This window comes from Pelophylax lessonae (genome assembly GCF_965119305.1).
Source record: "Pelophylax lessonae genome assembly, chromosome: 4".
NCBI classification, from domain to species: domain Eukaryota; kingdom Metazoa; phylum Chordata; class Amphibia; order Anura; family Ranidae; genus Pelophylax; species Pelophylax lessonae.
In genome coordinates this window covers 268,228,385-268,252,190 of record NC_138771.1, presented here as the reverse complement: position 1 = coordinate 268,252,190, position 23,806 = coordinate 268,228,385, and the positions used below count along the sequence as shown (strand labels likewise).

The following is a 23,806-nucleotide window of genomic DNA, read 5'->3' as shown; positions in this document are numbered from 1 at the left end:
AATCTCAAAGTGCAAATGCAAGTGCAAATCAATAAATTATAAGTTCATGCATAAATCAATATATTTTTCTTTTGTGCAAAAATGTCCAAGGTAAAAATGAAATTAAATATACAGTCCGACAAAATCTTTTTCTTGGAGATGTGCCAGTGCTCTTTCAAAACAAATTTGGTGACTGGTAAAAGATGTGCAAAAGTGCTTGAAGCTTACTTCCCGTGCAGTATAATATAGGTGGGTAACTTACCAAATGGAGTGGGTCTCCTATATCATATAATATTGAGACCAACCAGGCTTTATGGTAAGTTCCCTTTAAGAGTCCTCCTCAGCCGCTGATGGTTTTCCTCCTCACGGATCCATAAGGCAGCTCAGGTCATATTAGATAGAAAAAATATGCTCCAGATAGTGTGATATCGTAATGAGAAGTTTTATTGCACAAATTTCAAGAAAAAACAGCTAAAATCAGCGATTTCCAGCGAGGATATCTCGTACTGATATCCATGTCACGGATATCAGTACGAGATATCCTCGCTGGAACTCGCTGATTTTAGCTGTTTTTTCTTGAAATTTGTGGAATAAAACTTCTCATTACGATATCACTATCTGGAGCATATTTTTTCTATCTAATATGACCTGAGCTGCCTTATGGATCCGTGAGGAGGAAAACCATCAGCGGCTGAGGAGGACTCTTAAAGGGAACTTACCATAAAGCCTGGTTGGTCTCAATATTATATGATATAGGAGACCCACTCCATTTGGTAAGTTACCCACCTATATTATACTGCACGGGAAGTAAGCTTCAAGCACTTTTGCACATCTTTTACCAGTCACCAAATTTGTTTTGAAAGAGCACTGGCACATCTCCAAGAAAAAGATTTTGTCGGACTGTATATTTAATTTCATTTTTACCTTGGACATTTTTGCACAAAAGAAAAATATATTGATTTATGCATGAACTTATAATTTATTGATTTGCATTTGCATTTGCACTTTGAGATTTTATTTGCACTTAGAAAAAGTTTTATAGTTTTTATATATGGATTTGGAACATTGATTAATTGCTTTGCATATTTATTAGCACATTGGCACTATTTTGTACATTATATATATTTATACTCACAGATTAATATATATACGTTTTTTAGCAAGCGCTGCAGATAGCTCCAATTTTAGGACTATTTCTTTCAATTTGAGGGAGCTGCAAGCATTAAGAGAGTTTTGAGTAGGTGTCCACAGTGGGAAGTTGTTAACTAGTAGATGTTCCATTCCTTATGCTATGCAGTCAGACCACAGCATGTGTGGGTAATGTGTGGCATTTTTGTTCACACATTGTTTCCGAAATAGTTTTGACAGGCAACAGTGACTATTTACTGTATACGCTTTGACTGTGTAGTTAGCTGATGGACTGGAGTTACATTGTAAGAAGGTGATGTGCTACCTTCTTCATTAGGTTCAGTGGAGTTATAGGTATTGATACACAGTACAAGCCCCCAAAAGCAGGATTCACTCCTTCTCTTCTGCTTTGAATGTGGTAGTCTCAGAAGAAAACCTACATTTTTCCTTTTAGGGGGATTATATACAAGATATGCATAATTAATCCAGAATTAATTCATAAATTACTGATCCTCTTTTGAAGGTGTCAGCAATTGTCTGAAAGTATGTACCAATATTTTTGCTTGAGGTCCTTGTGTATTAGAAGAAATTCATCTTACAGTGCACTGGAAAGTTTTACTGATGTGGAAGCAGAACATTTTTTTACACCACATCTATGGATCTTACGCAAATTAAAGGATCCATAAAGCTTTAAAACAAACCTGTCTAAAAGATAAAGAAAGTTTTAAAGTGGTTCTAAAGGCAGAAGGTTTTTTACCTTAATGCATTGTAAAAACCTTCTGTACTCATCTCCCCCAGATCTCAATCCAGCACTGTGCCAGAGAGCAGTGGCTCTCTCCTCTATCTCCCTTCTTTACATGGAGGCAGCAGTGGGAGCCATTGGCTCCTACTGCTGTTTATTACAGAAGGGGCGAGACCAAGCCATGTCTATGGACAGACAGAGCATGGTTTGGGATTGAACCCGCGCAAGCGGCTTGCTATGGGGTCACTCAGAAAAAGGGAGGAACCAGAAGAGCTGATGGGGTACCCCCAAACCAATGAACAAAGCAGGCAATACACAAAAATTATGTATTATAGGGGAGGGGAGTTTTATTCTAAGGGGAATATTTAATTTTAAGACCGTGGGGACAATTAGGAAAAGCTTCTGTATATCTATTTGTGAAGTGAAACAGGGGAACTGTTTTTATGTTGAGCTCAAGAAATGTCTAAGCATAAACCAGTTTAAAAAGTGGTATAAAGAGATTAATTTACAAGGTATAAAAATGAAGGTGTTTGAACTATTATTGTTACTTTATTGTTTGTTAATATTGTTATTGATATTTTTTTTGGTATTACCTTAAGTCCCCGTTCACATGCAGGCGACGCTACTTCCAGGGGCGACCTCCGAGCTTGCGGTGCAAGCAGCGTGCCGCGACCTCGGAGCAGCCGCCACGGACTTCATAACATTGAAGTCTATGGCGGTCGCCTCCTGGTCGCCCCAAAGAAGCTCCAGACCCTTTTTCTAAGTCGGAGCGAATTGTGTCGCTCCTATTAGAACGGGTCCGCAGCTTCCCTATGGAAGGCGACCTGTGAGGCGACCAGGTCGCCTCACAGGTCGCCTTAGTGTGAACAGGGCTTTAGTTTTGTGTAAGCGCATGTATGTATTCATATACAGTATGCGTATGTATTCATATACAGTATGCGTAGGATTGTGTAGATTATTGGTAATCATTCTATTATATTTTAATTATTAATTATTGTATAACTTAATAACCATGGGACTCTCAATAATTGATTATTAATTATGCAGAAGGGGTAGGATTAAATAAGTGTATAGTTCTTATATATCTCAGATACGTAAACAAAATTATTTTTTATAATTATTTTTGTCTTTTCTTGTAACTAGTCGTTTTGTGATTGTACCCTCCTACGTGCACAGTAACTAAATCACACAATTGACATTCTGTTTCCACTTACCTGTCATCATAACCAATCTAGTAAATTAAGTAGTAAGAAGTAAATTAAATGAACCAAAAGCTCTCATCTAATTTACTGCAAAGGACAGTAGATTGTTTTTTTGTACAGAAGGTATCCGTCACACTTACACCAAAGACCCAAAAGGAAGTAAATATTTAAACGAGAATTGAAGGCAAACTTTTTTTTTCCCATTGTGGATAGCGTAAGGAGTAGTTTTAACCCTTGTCAGTTTTTTTTTTGTATCTGATAGGTAAGAATTTCTTTCACTTCCTGTCCCCTAGCCAAATCAGGAAGGGAGAGGAAATCATCCAAAAGTGCGGGAAATTCCTGAGTACCGGATCTATTGTCCCCATTCGAAAATTTCTCCTTTATTTCTGTTCTGTTAAACAATCAAAATTAGTTTTTGTTTTTTTTTCCATTTTAGTGAGAACAGTCACCAGGACAAATAGAAATGGTGAATCTCACTAACGGGGACATAGACAGCAATAAAAACCTGACAATTGTTGGAAGCCCTCCTCTATCCAAAACAACAACAAAAAAGTTTTGCCCCAAGTTATACTTTAACAAGATCAGTCATTTAGTAAAGATCTGTCTAACTTAAAAGGTGCCAATTACAGGGCCAAGTAACGTTTTTTTTCCTTAGTAATTTGCCATAAAATGTGATCTGATCCTCGTGTAATGCACAACAATAGACAAATACAATGTACTTAAGCTGATAACACACACAATCAGTTCAAATTTCTCATGTCTTTATTGAACACACCCATTAACCCTTTCACTGCCTTTGCGCTCCACTTTTGAACTTAGCTGGTGAGGCGCTAAGTTGGTGGTGCTTTCTGAAAGCACATGACCAGTAGAAAACAAATGAGGTGCAGCTGATTTTTAGGGCACAATTATATTTGCTCAAATGTTTATCAAACCAATATTTTCGCAAAAAATATACTAAAATCATTTTTAGCAGATAAAAACACAGCCCATTTTACAAAATTCCTACTAAATATAAAAGCTAACCTGTATTGAGTTATTAAATAACCACTATTTGTAAATTTTAGATTGCGCCTTTTTTGCGAAATGGTGAAAATCGAGCAAACGCAAAAATGGAAATATCCAAATTTCGCTAAAAATTTAGAGGTTTTCATTGTTCCCTTACAGCTTTCAGAGTTTAAGACCCCCAAAACCATATATTTTCTGAAAGCACCTGACCCGTAGAATAAAAAGAAGGTGCTACTGATTTTAACTCCCTGCGATATTTGCGCAACTGTTTATCAAAACAATATATTCGCTAAAAATTCTCTGAAATTATTCTTAGTATATATAAATAAACCAAATTTTACAAAATTCCTGCTAAATCCCTACTAAATATATAAGCTTAAAGGAGATTTACAGCCAAAGCTTGTTTGGCTGTACATCTATGGATCACAGGAGTGCAACTCGTTCTGCACTCCTGTGACCTGTTTTCAGCAGACAGCAGGCTGAATTCCGCTCTCTGCTGACGTCACAAATGTCGGTCCAGGCACCGCGTCATCACGACCACGGAGTCGGGTTCTGCCAGGTGCCTGGACTGACAACTCGGCTCAGCCTCTCAGCAAGCCGCTGAGTGTCTGACCCTCCACAGCCCAGCGCTCCAATGAGCGAGGAGGGGGCAGAGCAGAAAGTGGTGACTGACAGCCAGCAGCTCTCTGCTAGGGGAGCTGTCAGAACCAAGCGATCGGCAGTGTTCAATCGCTTGGTTCTCAGTGTAGCAGCATCGGGGGACAGAAGCAGTATAGGACCGATGCTGCATCCACCTAGGTAAGTATAAATGGGGAAAAAAAAAGAAACCCAAACTTCTCTTTTAACCTGTATTGAGTTAATAAATACCAAATATTTGTCATTTATAAATTACGTAATTTTGCAAAATAGTGACAATTGATTGTACACAAAAATGTAAATAACCAAATTACTCTTAAAATCTGAAGGTTTTCATTGTTCCCTTACAGCTTTCAGAGTTGGTTAAAAGACCCCTCAAACCATATATTTTTTGAAAGCAAAGGATCAGTAGAATAAAAGGAAGGTGCTTCTGATATTTGCGCAAAGGTTTACCAAAGCAAAATTTTCCCTAGAAATACACTAAAATCATAATTGCCAGATACAAACACCGCTTTCAGAGTTTTTAAAAGACCCCCCCACACTATACATTTTCTGATAGCAAAGGGCCAGTTAAATAAGGTGCTACTGATTTTAAAGGCCCCGCTGTATTTGTGCACGTTTAACAAACCATATTTTTGCTAAGAATGCACTAAAATCATTATTAGCAGATAAAAACACTGCAAATTTTACAAACTTCCTGCTAAGTTCCTTCTAAATATAAAAACTAAACCTCTATTGAGTTAACAAATATTTGTAAATTATAAATAGCGCCTTTTTCAGAAATAGTGAAAATCGGATGTTCGCAAAAATTTCTCAAAAAATCTGGAGGTTTTCCTTTTTCACTTACAGCTTTCAGAGATTGTAAAAGACCCCCCAAACCATATATTTTCTGAAAGCACATGGCCAGTAGAATGAAAAGAAGGTGCAACTGATTTTTAAGGCACCGCGATATTTGCGCAAATGTTTATCAAACCAATATTTTTGCTAAAAATACACTAAAATAATTAATTAGATGGATTCATACGTGGCAAAATGTACAAAATCCCTGGTAAATACCTACTAAATATAAAAAGGTAAACATAGATGGAGTTCTAAATAACAAATACAGTGCATTGTGAAAGTATTCGCCCCCCTTGAACTTTTCAACCTTTTGCCACATTTCAGGCTTCAAAGAAAGATATAAAACTGTAATTTTTTGTGAAGAATCAACAAGTGGGACACAATCATGAAGTGGAACGAAATTTATTGGATATTTCAAACTTTTTTAATAAAAAATTGGGCGTGCAAAATTATTCAGCCCCCTTAAGTTAATACTTTGTAGCGCCACCTTTTGCTGCGATTTTAGTTGTAAGTCGCTTGGGGTATGTCTCTATCAGTTTTGCACATCGAGAGACTGACATTTTTGCCCATTCCTCCTTGCAAAACAGCTCGAGCTCAGTGAGGTTGGATGGAGAGCGTTTGTGAACAGCAGTTTTCAGTTCTTTCCACAGATTCTCGATTGGATTCAGGTCTGGACTTTGACTTGGCCATTCTAACACCTGGATATGTTTATTTGTGAACCATTCCATTGTAGATTTTGCTTTATGTTTTGGATGATTGTCTTGTTGGAAGACAAATCTCCGTCCCATTCTCAGTTTTTTTGGAGACTCCATCAGGTTTTCTTCCAGAATGGTCCTGTATTTGGCTCCATCTCTCTTCCCATCAATTTTAACCATCTTCCCTGTCCCTGCTGAAGAAAAGCAGGCCCAAACCATGATGCTGCCACCACCATGTTTGACTGTGGGCATGGTGTGTTCAGGGTGATGAGCTGTGTTGCTTTTACGCCAAACATAACGTTTTGCATTGTTGCCAAAAAGTTCGATTTTGGTTTCATCTGACCAGAGCACCGTCTTCCACATGTTTGGTGTGTCTCCCAGGTGGCTTGTGGCAAACTTTAAACAAAACTTTTTATGGATATCTTTAAGGAATGGCTTTCTTCTTGCCACTCTTCCATAAAGGCCAGATTTGTGCAGTATATGACTGATTGTTGTCCTATGGACAGAGTCTGCCACCTCAGCTGTAGATCTCTGCAGTTCATCCAGAGTGATCATGGGCCTCTTGGCTGCATCTCTGATCAGTCTTCTCCTTGTATGAGCTGAAGGTTTAGAGGGACGGCCAGGTCTTCGTAGACTTGCAGTGGTCTGATACTCCTTCCATTTCAATATTATCGCTTGCACAGTGCTCCTTGGGATGTTTAAAGCTTGGGAAATCTTTTTGTATCCAAATCCGGCTTTAAACTTCTCCACAACAGTATCTCGGACCTGCCTGGTGTGTTCCTTGTTCTTCATGATGCTCTCTGCGCTTTAAACGGACCTCTGAGAATATCACAGTGCAGGAGCATTTATACGGAGATTTGATTACACACAGGTGGATTCTATTTATCATCATTAGTCATTTAGGTCAACATTGGATCATTCAGAGATCCTCACTGAACTTCTGGAGAGAGTTTGCTGCACTGAAAGTAAAGGGGCTGCATAATTTTGCACGCCCAATTTTTCAGTTTTTTATTTGTTAACAAAGTTTGAAATATCCAATAAATATCGTTCCACTTCATGATTGTGTCCCACTTGTTGTTGATTCTTCACAAAAAATTACAGTTTTATATCTTTATGTTTGAAGCCTGAAATGTGGCAAAAGGTCGCAAAGTTCAAGGGGGCGAATACTTTCGCAAGGCACTGTATTTGTACATTTTAAATCGAACCCTTTTGTAAAATGGTGAAAACTGAAGGAACACAAAACTATAAATACACTACCTCACAAAAGTGAGTACGCCCCTCACATTTTTGTAAATATTTTATTATACGTTTTCATGTGACAAAATTGAAGAAAGGACACTTTGCTACAATGTAAAGTAGTGAGTGTACAGCTTGTAGAACAGTGTAAATTTCACAAATTCATACCTTAGACTTTGTAACACTATTAAGTCACATGACACCGGGGAGAGAAAATGGCTAATTGGGCTCACTTTTGTTGCCAGTGATTTAGACTTTAATGGCTGTGTGTTGAGTTATTTTGAGGGGACAGCAAATTGACACTGTTATACAAGCTGTACACTCACTACTTTACATTGTAACAAAGTGTCATTTCTTCAGTCACATGAAAAGATATAATAAAATGTTTACAAAAATGTCAGGGTTGTACTCTCTTTTGTGAGATACTGTAAAAACAATTTACTCCTGGGGTTACCATTTTTCACTTACAGCTTTCAGAACTTGAAAAGACCCATCAAACCATACATTTTCTGAAAGCACATGACCTGTAGAATAAAAAAAGTGCTACTGTTTTTTTGGGCCCCGCAATAATTGCGCAAATGCTACACTAAAATCATTATTAGTGCACAAACACAACATAACTTACAAAATTCCTGTTAAATTACTACTAAAACATCATTCATGTATGGCATACTGAAGTGTATGTCCATGGAGGGCCAGGTTTACCTGCATAGGGATGCGCAGGTGTCCTGTGTATCCCTGTACAGGCAGTCCCATTTATGTCAATTGGGATGCAACGGCTGGACAGGCATAGCTGCTGTTCCCAATCTGGCATCCCTGTCGGTGAACGACCCCGAACGCAGACAGTGTGAGCTCAGGGACATGCACGTGGACCTACATGGATGTCAAATTGGGAGCAATGGCTCAGTTCGTGCAGTCATTACATCCCAAATTACATCAATGGGACTGCCTGCACAGAGATGCACTGAACACCTGTGCATCCCAGTAAAGGTACTCTGTGTATGCGCTGTGTAAACAAGGCCTTAGACCCCTTTCACACAAGCAGTCTGATTGGGTCTGCCTTTCCGTTTTTCAGAGGGACCCTATCGGGCCACCCATTGTTTTCTATGGAGAGGCTGATGTAAATGGACATGTGTCCGTTTACACCGGCGTGCATCCGATTCGATCTAGGTCCACTAAAAACAGACAGATGGGGATCTCATTCCCCATCCATCTCGCAGATGAGATCAGATGGTCTCGGATGGCAATGGAGAGCATGTTCATTTCCATCCGACCGCCCCATAGAGATCAGTGGAGCAAACGCATACCTGTCATTTGCCTGCTCAGAGCAGGTGGATCTGCTTGATAGAGTCTGTTCCAAATTTTTTTTTTTTTTTTACGGTTTACATTTTTGTTTTCTATTTTTTTTTGGGGGGGGGGGTCTTTGGTGAGATATCAGAGGTCTAAATAGAGCCTCATATCTCTTTTTTGAGACCTCTGCATTTGCAGGGCGGATGTGGATCTGTCATCCGCCTGCTCAGCGGGGATCAGCAGACACATCTGCTTGATGGAGTCTGCTCCATGTTTTTTTTTTGTTGGAGTTTTTTTTACAAATATATATATATATATACAATATTTGGGAGGGGGGTCTTTAGTGAGATATCAGAGGTTTAAATAGACCCATATATCTCTTTTTTAAGAAAAAGTCCCTTTCTCTGCAACATTTTACATGAATGAATAAGGAGTTTGCATAGACTCTCCTTATCCATTCATAAACTGATAGTCTGACATAGAAAACACTTGGTTTATTATGATCAGCGGACTTAGGAGCGATCGGTAGTCCACTGTACTACAGGGAGGGGCTGCTAAACACCACCCCCCACCCTCAGACTGACAGCTCGTCGTGGCAGTAAAAAGGTCAATCATTCATAATGCTGGAGGAAAAATAGATGAACCCATAGACTAAGTATTCAACAAAAGCTAATTGGAGTCAGTAGTTTGTACACCTGGGGGCCAATTAAGGAAATTAGTTTGGACGTGTGGTTTAGAGCTACTTTTATTGATAAAAGACACTCAAACATTTTAAGATTGCTGTAAGATTGCTGTTCATAAAAAGCATCAGCTGATGTGAACCATGCTTCACATAAAGGAGCTCTCTGAAGACATACGGTCAAGAGTAGTTGATATTCATCAGGCTGGAAAAGGATACAAAGTAATCTCAATGTGTTAAAGAGGAGTTACAGGCAAAAAAAAATTAAGCTAAAAATACCCCCGGGACAGTCAGGGCTAGTGCATTTAAGCAACGATAGCCTCTGAACTTTCCCCTGTTTCACTTACCTGTAAGAAGAAATACTTACCTTGAAAATGTCTTGTCCAGCGCTGCTATCTCAGGTGTGGGCAGCTAAAGCCGGAGCTTCCCTCTTCGTGTCCTCTTCGGTGACGTCGGAGTCCCAGAATGCACTGCTCGTCACTACCGGGGCAGGCACGTCATTCCTGAACAGCTTCTGCGCATGCCCAGAAGCTGTTTAACAGGTAATGACTCCTGGGATTGATGACACTTATCTCCCAGGAGTCAATGCAAGGAGCAAGTGACGTCGTGCGCTGTGTCCGCAGAGGGAGGAAGAGGAAGGAAGGTAAGTATATTTTCATTAAAAGTAGGGATGCACCGAATATTCGGCAGCCGAACATTATTCAGCCGAAAATAGAGAAAATAGCACTTTCGGCGTTCGGCCGAATAAGTCAAAAGGCCGAATAATTTTGAGCCGAACAATGTCAGCTTCCGCCCTGACCGCTCACCTTCCTCATTGCGGCTCGCGGCTCCCTTCTCACACGCCGCCGGTGTCCTGTCCGGCCGCGAGTAGGGGGTGTGACGTCACGCGCGCGTCCCGCCCCCTGCTCCTGACTGCGGCTCCTTCACACTAGGTCCACACCCCGCCCCCCTGTTCGCGGCTTTTGGCTCTGGCTGCAGTTCAGGTATGTGATGTGGAGCTGAGCACATTTGGGGGAGAATACGGTAGCTGGCAGCTGCACAAGCATTAGTGTGCAGACTGCCATATGTTGTTGCCACTTGCCATGCTCATTACATTAGAGTGCCCTATAAAGTGCCCCTTAAAAAAAAAAAAAAAAAAGAAAAAAAATGTGCCCAACAGAGTGCTCCCTTGACATAAAATGTGGCCATCAGCGTGCCCCTTATTTTATGCTAAGGGACATGCTGATGAGCATATTTTATGTTAAGGGGCACTCTGATGAGCATATTTTATGTTAAGGGGCACTCTGATGGGCATATTTTATTTTAAGGGGCACGCTAATGGGCATATTTTATGTTAAGAGCAACGCTGATTTAAATGTTTTGTTTTGCCCATCAGAGTGCCCCCTAACATAAAATGTGCCCATCAGCGTGCCCCCTAACATAAAATGTGCCCATCAGCGTGCCCCCTAAAAATTGGCAAAATAAATGGAAAAAATGCGAAACACCGCGTTCGGTATTCGGCCTTCAGCCAAGCATTTCATTATTATTCGGCTTCGGCCAAGAATTTCATTTCGGTGCATCCCTAATTAAAAGCAAGGTAAGTGAAAGAAAAAATAAATTGAATTATCCAATTCTTTTTCAGGCGTTTTTAAGCTAGCAGATGGTGCAAACTTCATTTTTAGGGTGGAACTCCACTTTAAGGCATCCATCAGCCACAGTTAGACAAACTGTCTAAATACATGGAGACAGTTTAGTATTGTGGCTACTCTTCCTAGAAGTAATGTAATGAGGTAAAGGAGAACCCACGAGTAACAGCTAAAAACTTGAAGACATCACTAGAACTGGCAAACATCCCTGTTCATGGGTCTACCATACATAAGTCTTTAAACAGAGAGGGTGTCCATGAGAGAATACCATGGAGAAAGCTGCTGCTCTCAAAAAAAAAAAAAAAAAAATGCTGCGCAGCTTAAGTTTGCCAAAGAATGCCTTGGCAAACCACAATGCTACAGGGAAAATGTTTTATGGACTGATGAAACAAAAGTTGAATTGTTCGGGAAGAATTCTCAGATGGGCACAGCTTACGAACGTTTATGCCAACGGTGAAGTATAGTGGAGGGAACATCATCATTTAGGCTTGCTTTTCTGCCTCAGGGCTTGGAACACTTATTGAGGGGAAAATAAATCCCCATGTTTACCAAAATATCCTACAGGATAATGTCAGGGTGGCTGTCCACCAGCTGAAGCTTAGTAGAAGTTGGGTGATGTGGAAAGACAATGAACCTAAGCATCAAACTTAAACCTTCACAGACTGGTTTCAGAAAAAGCAAAATGTGCCTACTGGAATGGTCTAGTCAGAGCCCAGGCCTTAATCCCATTGAGATGCTGTGAAATGAATTCAAGATAACTGATCACACTAGACATCCTAACAAATGAGTCTGAGATAAATTGGTTTTGTAAAGAGGAAAGGTAAAAAAAATCCTCCTGAGCATTGTGTAGGTCTGAGCCAGAGCTATCAATAGCACTTTCTTGAAGTCAATGCTGCCAAAGGAGGTTTGACCAGCTATTAACTCAAAGGGTTCACCTACTTTTTCCTCCAGCACTGTCGATGTTTAATGGGTGGGTTCAATAATGACACAAGAAGAAGAATTGTTTGTGTGTTATCAGTTTAAGTATGTCGTCTTTGTCTATTGTTGTGACTTAGAAGAGGATCAGATCACATTTTATGACAAATACAGAAAACCAGTTAATTCCAAGGGGCTCACATACTTTTTATTGCCACTGTAGCTTTTGGGCAGTCATCTCACAGCAATGCTTTGCTGCCCTGGATTTGGCATGCAGAGTATGAGTCTGACAACTGCAGCCTCCATCAGGGGACCACTATCATAAAAAATATAAAGGCGTGTAAAAAAAAAAAAAAATGGAATTCATATACTGAATGGCATCTTTACACATATTAACAGCATGTAGTTATCAAGATAAAGTATTTTTAATGATAGTTGTCCTTTAAGAATAAATGAGCAAGAAACAGATTTATCATGCCCTCAAAAGAGCTCTTATTCATATACATTTAGACTCTAATATGTGTACTTGTGAATTGTGAGACAAAGAGACAAAGTTTCTCATTAATGAGAATTCAGCCTCAATCTTAGTATATTCAAGGCTTGTGCTATTTGTCTAAAAAAAAAAAAAAAAAAAAGAAGAACAAAAAGGACAAAAAAAAAAAAAAAAAGAGAACCAAACGACACAAGCAAGATTCATTCCATCACTGGAATATATAGATCAGCTTATTTCATAGGCAAGAGTAGAACACATAACAGGACATATATACAAGTATGGATCAATAAGAGGCTCCAGCTTACCCATCACAGAGACATCATATTCTATCAATAAGGTGGCTTCCTGGCCACATTGCTTCAGAATACTCATGGCTTCAGCATGTGTTGTTCCATGCAGGCGAATTCCATCCACACTCAGCAGCCTGTCACCTGGTTTGATTGTGCCCTCCCTGGAAAAAGATGAAAGAAACAATCTTTATTAATTTAATGTAATGCGGTTTGGAGATAATAGGCACTTAGGCAAAGTGATTCCCCAGTGCTGTTCATAACATTAATCCCACTTGTCCATACTCTTAACATTTACCTTGACAGTTACCAAACGCGAGGTCACTGCGGAAAAGAAATTGCTATAATCGGAAAATCAGTGATGTGAAAATAACTGCTTATTATTAGGTAATGAAGACCAAGTATAACAAAAAGAACCTTTTTTCTTGGACAAATTCAGATTTAAGTAATCTGGAATAAAGGGTTAAAAATGAAGTTGGGTTAATATAGGTTTTTAGTATACCGCACCAGAGACATCTAATGAAGGCTGTCCTACATTCTGTTGGCTACTTCCTCTTGTAGAATTCCTCTGATCATTGATAACTAATCTCTCAGCTGTGAATTAGGTAAAGGGCAGTTGCAAGAGTTGGAAGAGTGAGGACAACAGAGCTTTGCACCATACGAGCAGATTCGTTAAGATAATAGGGTGTTGTGAGCAATGTTTCAGACACCATACTATTGTCAAAACAAGAATTTCACCATCAAAAGGAACCCAGACGCAGAGATAAAATTAAACTGGGTACACAGGGTGGCGCCTGCCTGCAATAGCAACCAAGGGCTCTCACAGGACATCCTACATAGAGTGCATTACTACACATTGAAAAAAAATGGATTTTTGTACTTAACGTAAAATCATTTTCTCTGAGTTCATCGACGGACACAGCGCTCCATAAATCATAACTAATGGGTTATTTTGCCTCTTCCAGGAGTAGGACTAGACAGAACAAAAAAACACCTAGCTACGCCCATGGGCCGTACTCAGCTGGAATAAACCCCCCCCCCCCACCTCCCCAATCTAGGTAATCAGTTTAGCAAGCAGTATTAGAATTCCAGGTGGGTGCTGTGTTCATCGATGACACAGCGCTCCATAAATCAACACGGGAGGTCCAAAAGCAGTGCCAAAAGGAAAATTAGGGGTGGGGGAAATAACCCAAGGATAAACATAACAGCCCTTAACCTGGACACAGGAGCCTTAATCAGGTCAAAGGAGCCCCGTTTGAAAAATAAAGGTTTAAAGAAAAAACATCCCTCAAGAGGGAATAGCCCCTCTTAAAAAGCAGCCTGCAAAACTTTGCGGCCAAAAGAAGCATCCGCAGATGTCGAAGTATCTACCTTTTTTAAAGGTATGCATGGGCGGCCAAGTGGCTGCATTGCAAACTTGCAATATTATAGCCTGATGAGCGAAGGCCCAAGAAGCACTCAGTGCCCAAGTAGAATGTGCCGTGACTGGGAAAGGTGGAACCTGACCTTTGCAGGAATTAAATAAGCACAAGGAGACTCAGCACCTAAAAACCTGAAATGGACAAGCTTTGTCCCCCTTTTTGGGTACCCCCAAAATAAACATTTTGGGGATCTCCTTGATGCTCGCCAAAGAAGTCCACAGTTCTGGAAACCAGCGAAGATGTCCCCCCACCCCAATAATGGGTGATGGCAGACCTTCATGCTGAAGAAGTCTTGTTTGCTGGTCCAGGGAAGCTAGCTCTAGGCTTACCTGACCAAGGTTGCTTGGCACCTCCCAGGGAAGATTTAAAAGATCTATTTCCCTTATTCTCTGTCCCAGAAGCATGAACATTTTTTCTATGGGCTGAGGAGGGCCCCATCTGTGGCAAGGCTCCTTCCCTTTCCTTGACTGTGGCAGGAAGGGTAGCCCCAAACAAGCAATCGCCTTAAAGGGCAGATCAACGAGAGCCTTTTCAGAGGCTTGGTCTGTGGACCAATTCTTAAGCCACAGCCTGTGCCTAATCGCCATTGCTGAAAAAAAGTTTGGACAGCACAGGAGCTTTATCCAAAGCTGCATCACAAATAACCTGCAGCTCATGGACCAACTGGTCCGCTAAATCAACATAAGCAGCAGGGACCTGCTCACCCCTCAGGATCTATCGCAAAAGCTTGGCCCATTCGGTTAGGGTTTAAAACACTTGGGCTGAGGCAAAGACTGGCCACAATGCCCAACCAGCCATAGTAAACATACTGCGTGGCACAGCCTCCCCTTTCTTGTCAGCCAGGTCCTTAAAGGACCAGGATTCCTCTACTGGGATCATGGTTGCTTTATTCAACCTGGTAACAGGAGGGTCCACCACTGGTGGACTAGCCCACTTTTTTTAAAAGCGACTCCTCAAAAGGGTAACGTACAGCAAAACGTTTGGGGACCACAATAATTTTGGTTGTTCCCATTCCTTACAGGAAAACTTGTCAAAATAAGGCACATAAGGAAACACCTTTGGGGCATGATGCGACTTGTGCGTACCAAATGACAAAGCCACATCTGTGGCTACATCAGCTGCTTCCTCCATTTTTAAAGTATCACGAACTGCAGTGATAAGTGTGTCTACCAGCACTTTTTCATTCGCTGCTGCGACCATGGAAGAATCATCCTCACTATTGGATAGATCAGGTGGTGTGACATCAAATCCCCCCTGGACGGGCCGTGTCTACAGCAGCATCAGGCTCAGAATCAGATGAGACAGCCTGAGCAGGGGAAGGCGGGGGGTTCTCCTGTACCTTTGCCCACACGCCACTTACACCCACTAAAGGGTCCCCTCAAGGCTCAGGGTACCTATCAACCGAGAGAGAGCAATAACAGGGACCCCCAAAGACTCACCCTACGGGCCCAGGAAGAGGAAACTAGAGAGGAAGAAGAGGAGGAGCAGCTTCGGCATCCCCATGAGGCTTCAGTTGTTTCCAGCATCTCTCAGACTAAGGGAAAATGGCCCCCGTGACATCATCCGACTACACAAACATGGCCGCCAACCAGACATCAGCTAGACTAAGGAAAAATGGCCACCATCAGCTACAAACACTGAAGCATGCTGTCAGGATCTTTCCTGCATCCTCTGCAACTTTTCCCCCTCTGCAAGGGGACCCCCCCCCTGAAGGTAGGACACACGTTTAAGGAAGAGATTGCTGTGCATTCTGCATCAGCCTCTGAACTGGGACTCCCCTGCAACTATACCCACACTGCAAACAGCAGGGCATGCACCTAGGGGTCTCCTACACTGTGACCCCTCCAGACTACCAGTGTGGGACACACACATCTCATGACCCTTATAGTGTGGGGATAGTGGGGGAGACCCCAGGGGTCTCTGCCGTATTCTCTGCCCTGGAACCCCCACTAGACTCTAGGTCCAGACAGGGGAGAATGGGAGTGGGGGAAGATCAGCTCAGTGAGGGATTTAAGGATGGGAGGAGGGAACCTGCAGACAGGTCCGATCGTCCCTGGAGGTTACCCATGTCCACCCCAAAGAAAACCACCAAAAGTGGAGAGGAGGACTGTACGTACCCTTCCATAGTGCGAGTAACACTCCAGACAGAACTCCTCACCACCGAAGTAGGGAAGCTGTCGGCCAAGGGACCGCTGTGACTCAGACTCAAGCCGGTCGTATGCAACCCTGCGAGACGTTTAACTCGCAGGCCAGCCTCTGTCTGTGAGGCAATGTCGCGGCCGACCTAGTGCATAGCTGCGGTCTGCACTTGCTCGCTGGCTGGGCTGAGGGGACCATTAGATCTAGATTATCCAGCCCGTCGCCCAGCCCGGCAGTTGATTTTAGATCTCCCAAGAGAAAAAAAAAAGGATGTAAGAAAGGAGAAAATTGCTAGGACCAGAGATCCCAGCTGGGAGCCTAGGTCCTTACTCCTGACTAGACAGATTAAAACGGATTACCTAGAGCAGAGAGGGGGGTTATATACCAGCTGAGGATGGCCCATGGGCGTAGCCAGGTGTGTTTTGTTCTGCCTAGTCCTACTCCTGGAGGAGGCAATATAACCCACTAATTATGATTTACGGAGCACTGTGTCTGTTGATGAACGAAAGAGAAAAGAAATTGTGAAATGTGCATGGAGATTGGCCAAACAGAATTCAATGGTGCCATAGTGCACTTTCTATTGGACTTATCCAGACACGCTCTCGCAATGAGCAGATCAGTGACATTTCTTGGACCTCCACTGGCAGAAAGATGCCACATATAAATGGAGATACCTGTTTGACTTCATTATAAAAAGATAAAGTAGACAATTCATTCTTTCCACTGCATACAAACTACCTGATTCCTTTACCTTCCTGAACTTTGCACCGATCCAGATTCAAAACTGGCTGTACCTACTAGTAGACTACTGAGAGCTCAACCTGGTGGCACCTCTGAGATTGCAGTGCAGACATCACTCTAGATTCAAACCATAAACTTGTAAAAATCCTGTGATCCATCAAATTAAACAAAACACTCCTCTGAGAACCATATCTTCCTTGACAAACAAGAGTCTGTATCTTGACAGGTCTCCTACAGAACAGAACTTGTCACTGCCACATCCCAATCCACTGCAAACTGGGTAAGAAGATTTACACTCATTTCAGACCACCTTGTGGCACTATGGGTTTGCAAAATCAGGCTCACTTCTGCAAAAAATAATTTAGCTTCTATCCTCTGCTTGTTCAATTAAAGTGTTACTAAACCTGCAACAGTGAAACCAGTCTGTATATGCAGGAAACATGCTCGTTATACTCACTGTGGAACCTAAAGGGCAATCCTTGGCATTGTGTAAAAAGGTTGTTTGATCCTGTTTTCTCTGATCATCCCTTCTTCCGCTCTCCCCAATCCATCTCCTGATAGTATAGAGCCTTGCAGGCATTCTGCACATGCTCAGTTTGGTGTGTATTGCATGTGATCGGCACAGGGCCAATCAGCATTGTCCAGACAGAAGGCCGGGGTCCTGCAGCCGCATAGGACAGTCATAGGAGAAAAGGCTATTTGGCAGTTTGAATTTAATAAAATAATTGCATTTTCATGTTCTGTGTACTGTGGGAGACCAGATATAGTGAATGCAGGGTCCTGGGTTTGGTAACACTTTAAGCTTTGGCAAAAAAAAAAAAAACCTGGAAGCTGATTGGTTTCAATGCAAGTGAGCCTGATTTTGTATTCTCCACTTTTAGTAAATAAACCCCTATGTGCCTTTCAGGCAGTTATCTTCTTTAAGTTTATTAGACTCTTCTGAAAAAGTCTATGCAACAATTCCACACTACCCTCAAGGTAGGTGGTGTATTACTTATCTCAGAGATAACATCATTATAATATGAGTACTATACAGGGGGGTAGTAACGTTGGTAATTACTTTATCTGCAGAGAATGCAGACTAGTCAGGCTAACCTTAGATTTGCAGTCTATAGATCTTTGCCTTACAGGAAGGTACACCCAAGTTGTCGTACTTTTAAATGTTTAGAAGGCTTTCCTTGTTTGTGCCATCATGTCTTAGTCTGTTTTAGAGCCAGTTTACTTTTTTTTTCTTATCTGAATTCAGGACAAGGCATTCTGGTGCATTTTCCAAGTGTTTTGCCACATTCCAGCTGCATTCCATACAAATAAAATGCAGCATGTTCTACTTTTGTTGACTGCACTGAAGCGCACTGCACTGGTATGAGCTAGGGCCATTGAAATACATGGAAAACACTGTGCATGTGTTTTGATGCAGATTAGAAATGCACTGGACTGCATATGGTGTGAACCAGCCCTTAAGCTCTTTGTGTAGTAAAGAGTCCTCAACTGCTGATTTTTATTAGACACTCACCTGTCCAAGGATCCAGCATGTCTTTACCTGGGTAGCTTCTTTACCAGGCTTTGGGTTCCCAGCGCCGGCATGGTAACTGTGGGTAGCCGGCTGTGACTCCTTGTGGCTTCACAGCAGGCTACTCACTTCCCATGCGCAAGCTGTGCTGCGCCCTGTGAAGATTCCCACAGCCTCCTGGGACATATCCCAGAAGGATGTGGGCAGGGAGGGAGTGAACTCCTGCTTGGACCGCCTAGGTGATATGAACAAAAGTGGAAACAGGTAACTGCTCCCCTACCCCCAGAAAAAGTATTCCAAATATGGCTGAGGAGGGGGAGGCGGGAGAGAGCAGGAGCTTGAGCAGAACTTTCCCTTTTGGTTGAAGTTCTGCTTTAAAAATTAGGATGTTAAAACCCAAGGAAACTCATCTCACCACAATTATTTACAGAGTTCCAATGGTTTCATAAGAGGTTAGGAGAGGAATTTTGTACTGTAAAGTACTGTAAGATCAATATGAATCTAGGCTCTCAATTTCAGAGTGTAAAGACCTCAGAATACTCCAGGGTGCATATAACGGCAGTGCAGAATGTCAGAAGTGAGAAGAATTAAATGGGAAGGTAACCAAGGGGGAAAGAAGAAAGGAGGTGGGGGTAGGTTATGCGGTGCACAGTCCAGTAAGGGAGAGATGGCCCACAATCACAGTAAATAGGCTAATGCTAGGGCCTTGAAATCATTGGTGTCCATATAAAGAATCCATGAGATCCATTTGGCTAGAAAGAACTCGTATCTATCATATTGTTGGGGTATCAATACTTCCATCCTCATCATATGGCATACTTTAGCTAATTATTCTCTACTTGTAGGGGCTACGGGTGTGTGCCAGTGTCTAGGAATTAATGTTCTAGTTGTGCAGACAAAGAATCAGAGTAGCAACTTGTCTGGTTCAATGGCTTGAATATTATAGGAGTCACTGATTTTAAACAAAAAATTCAAATCAGGAAAGGCATAGGAAGTTTAGAAGTAATCTGCATACTTGTTTCACCTCAAGTTATTAAAGTAAGGTGGCAAGAGCATCCATCTGACAGCCAGGAAACAAGCATTTTCAGAGAGGTTGTCATCAATGGCAGCATCTATGTTTCTCTTGTGACAAGCTTACCTTAAAGGGGTAATCAACGCAAAGACAAACATGAAATAAATTGCAACTTACAAATTCTTGAATGCAGTGGCTGTATTAGTCTTCAGTTTTGAGCCCTCGTTCACACTGGGGCGACCGGTCAGGCGACCTGGTCGCCTCCCATACAGAAGCTATGGACTCGTTCTAATAGGAGCGACACAAGTCGCTCCGACTTAGAAAAAGGGTCTGGAGCTTCTTTGGGGCAACCCGGAGCGACCTGCATTGACTTCAATGATATGAAGTCCGTGCCGGCTGCCCGGAGGTCGCGGTGCGAGCAGCGCGCCGCGACCTCTGTGGTCGCCTGGGGAAGTCGGATCGCCCCAGTGTGAACGGGGGCTGAGGCTTTTTTCCCCCTTTATTTCACTCGGAGATAAATTGAAATTATGACCATTGTAATTACCCCTGGTAAATGGTTTGTCTCCACCCTCTAAACTGCTACTTTGTCTGGATTGCTTGGTCTGTTATAGTAAGCTGAAAAATAACAAAACTTACCAGCTGGATCACCAGGAAAGATCACCAAAAAAAGTCTAAGAAAATTGATGCAGTCACCACATATAACAATTGCTAAGCTTCAGTTTAATACAGTTTTGTTTTTGCATTTAATACCACTTTAACACATGAATTTTCCCAAAGTAATTCTCAGAATTCTCAAAAACACAACAACCATGGACATATTTCCCATGAGATGCAATAGACATGTACCCATAGGAGGCAAAGAGGGAGCTTTTCTCATAGTACAGTAGTCACATATAGGCTAAACACAGTCACAATGTTCTAAATTGGGTTAGTACGAATAAAACTAAAAAAAATGTGACCCTAGCAGAAGGGTTTTATTTTGAACAGCATAAGCTGATGACCTACCGGATTCAGCTCTGAAAATCCAGCCCTGGTAAAAGGAATAGCCTTAGGATTGAAAATTAAAACAATTTTCATCGTAGGTCAGTATCTTCCCACCAGTCAGGAAACTTTCTCAGAATTGATTTCTGCATATTACACACAGAACCCTCTTTAAATTATTGTGTTATAACTGCTACCACTTATTTCAGGCATCAAAACAAAAAAAAAAAAAAGTTACACTATAAGAATTCAGGAAATGCTGCAAAACACTGTAAAATCTAATGACTGCTTATGCTGGCTGGAATACTAAATAGCTTTGAGAACATACCCATAATCCTGCAGCAGAAAACAGCCATATAGGTCTACACGGCAGTGGGTTTTGATAGAAAGTTTGTTATTTTTATTTCATCAGCCTGGTTAGCGTGAAAATTCCAGTATTGTCTAGCTATCTTTGAATAATAGTAACTATTGTTGTCGTATGTCTTCTTTATTGCATTGTCTGGGAATACACTGTCATTGTATAAACCAATGGTAATAGCGGATAACGGATGCAAGAGGAGAGCAATAAGCATCCTCTGCAGATCTTTTTTGGCAGTGCTGCTTTTAATACATAGTAAGAGCTTGCACATTCATTATATTTGCTTATAACATTTGATGCATAGCTTATCTGCTTGTGTGCCAAAATAACCCAGATCCATCTGTATTGCTGAAGAAAGATGTATTGTACCTGTCAGCTGGTCCTCCAGGTCTAACGCAAGTTATTACAACAGGACGAGATTTATTCCTGTCCTCATGTGCACCTCCTGGAAAAAAGGAAAGAGAATAAACTTATTGCTCTGAGCACGCACACGCATCCTGCTCGCGGCTTCATAACCTCAAATACATTAGTCTTCACTATTCAACACAAATATCACATTCAGTCTTTCTTTGCCACTAAACATTCAGCTATAGCAATAGAATTAGAGAACATGAAAGATTACTGTCAGGTTGGCTGGCAACAAAACGCAGAGCTGTAAAGGTCACAAGAAAGAAAATAGCGGAATGTACAGATCACACTCCACTCTTAGAATGTTAGCCTTTAAAAAAAAAATAAAAATAAAAAAAACAAACAGAACTATAAAGCATGATACACCAAGCTACTTCTATTGAAGGATATAGCAAAAACATCTCTCTACTAAATCAGGTGGCCTTAAAAGTTTAGAATGACATGACATCTGCTTACTGTATTATATGTTGTATATTGTCACTTCTGTCATATTGTGCATGTTTGATTTAAACTACAAAAATGTAGCAGATATTTTCTATAAAAATGTAACTCATGTCTATGTGGAATGTCAATTAAACCAGTATCTCACAAAATGAATTGGGGCATAAATGCCTTTAAAACAAGGATGTCCCACGTTTTGACTTTCCTGGGCCACATTGGAAGAAGAACGATTGTCTTGGGCCACACATAAAATACACTAACAATACAGATCGCTAATGCACAGAAAAAGCCAGGCAGATCACTGATATAGACAATATACCTACCACCCACAGTATGTACCTATGTTTTGATAGACTAACGCATCAATATATGGTTTAATAAATGTAGTAGCAATTCTCAATGAATTCTCAAGGTGCTCATCAGATATTTTGGTTCTAATTTTGCTTCATCTTTGAAAATAATTGCTCACAAATATAGGTGCTGCCAAAAACCGTAAGATTACGATTACGAAGACTTTTAACCTCCCTGGCGGTCTGATTATGTCCAGATTTCTGTGCTAAAAGTACATTCTTTTGCATGGAAATCTGTTGTTTTACATTTTAAAACTCCCCTTCCCCTGCGATCCCCCGCCATCCTTCCGCTGTCTTCCAGCTGTGTGCTCGGCCGATGCCGGCACCTGTCTTCCGGTTCCCTTCCCTGCGAGCGTTGCGACGCAGGGGGGTGGAACCAGCGGCAATATAAAAAATGTAAATACACTAATTGACATGATACAAAGTTGTGATCCTAACGGATTAAACTGTATCATGCCATTTTACCACAGGATTGCACCTGGTGACTTTTCCTATGCCCTGCCTGTGCTTTTCCAGTTCTTTGTGCCTGGAAAATAGAGAATTACCGTGGCGTCCAAAAAGCGTTCTTTTTGTGCAAAAGTGCTTTTAGACGAACTGTCGTTCTCCAAATTCTCACAAATATTTTGTTTAGTTAGCAGTAAACTGATTTGCATTAGATATGTGCCATAATTTGTTGGTAACTAGCTTGATAAATATCCCTTAAATAATGTAATAGTTTAGAGTCTACATCAACAGCCTCAAGGGTATGGATTTTAGAATCTAGTATGTGATGAAAGGCTGCAAAACAGGCCACAGAAAACAAGCTTAGAACATTCAAAGAATATTCAGTCTTTCATCATGTGTTGCCAAATAATTGAGCAAAATGTAATTTAACATCATGTTAAAATACCTTTGAGGAGCTAACAAGGAAAAATGTGGAAAATATGTGGAAATTACAAAGGTAATGGATTATATCCAGCCCCTAAGCTTTTACAAGCTAACTTAATCTTTTAACACAGGAAACATTTTAGGAAGACCAGTCATGTACCTAACAATATCAAGTTACTTCAACCATAACAGCAGGTACCAAAGTGCCCATACACGACAGGATAGCAAAACGATCTTCTATGTGCCCAAGGAGTCCCTGGATTCAAGTATATTCCATACATTAAATGGCATCCCTGACTCTGTGTGTACAAGTCTTGAGCATGTGTATAGAATACAATATGTTTACACGGGAGCATATATATATATATATATATACACACACACACATACACACACAGAAAATGCAAAGACAAATAGGCCTAGTAAAAGCCCAACTCCAGGATAAATGGGCACCTTTTTAATTTGGAATGCCATATTTTTACCCTCTAAAAACCTTAAATCTAAGCTCTAGGCTGATAAAAGGGATGCAAATTAATGTAGCCCTATTTAAACGAAGAGTGCAAGAATGAAAAAAAAAAAAACTCTGAGCACATAGCAGGGACTGTCAGTCTCCACTCTACCCCTCCTGCACTCACTGGAGCACCGGACTGTGGAGAGAGTGGTCAGGCATCTGGACGGACCCCAACATTATTGTTGGCATCCCTGCAGAGCCTGGACATAGCTCTGTGATGTACACCGTCGGCTGAATCTAGGTCACAGGAGTGCAGAACAAAAAGCTTTGGCCTTCTCCTTTGAGTATATATTTTTTAAATACAAGCAGTCTCTG

The 23,806-nt window shown here is 41.3% G+C and overlaps 1 protein-coding gene across 12 annotated transcripts in view; it reads right to left on the bottom strand.

Annotated features, from left to right (window-relative positions):
- Positions 1–23,806, bottom strand: part of GRIP1 (glutamate receptor interacting protein 1) — a 1,071,013-nt gene that overhangs the window by 224,620 nt on the left and 822,587 nt on the right. For all 12 annotated transcript variants that reach the window (XM_082255180.1, XM_082255172.1, XM_082255177.1 and 9 more), the window contains exons 6-7: positions 21,284–21,359; positions 12,771–12,916 (exon numbers count right to left, since the gene is read on the bottom strand). In XM_082255180.1, coding sequence (XP_082111306.1) covers positions 12,771–12,916; positions 21,284–21,359 — 222 coding nt within the window. The remainder of the gene's footprint in view (positions 1–12,770; positions 12,917–21,283; positions 21,360–23,806) is intronic.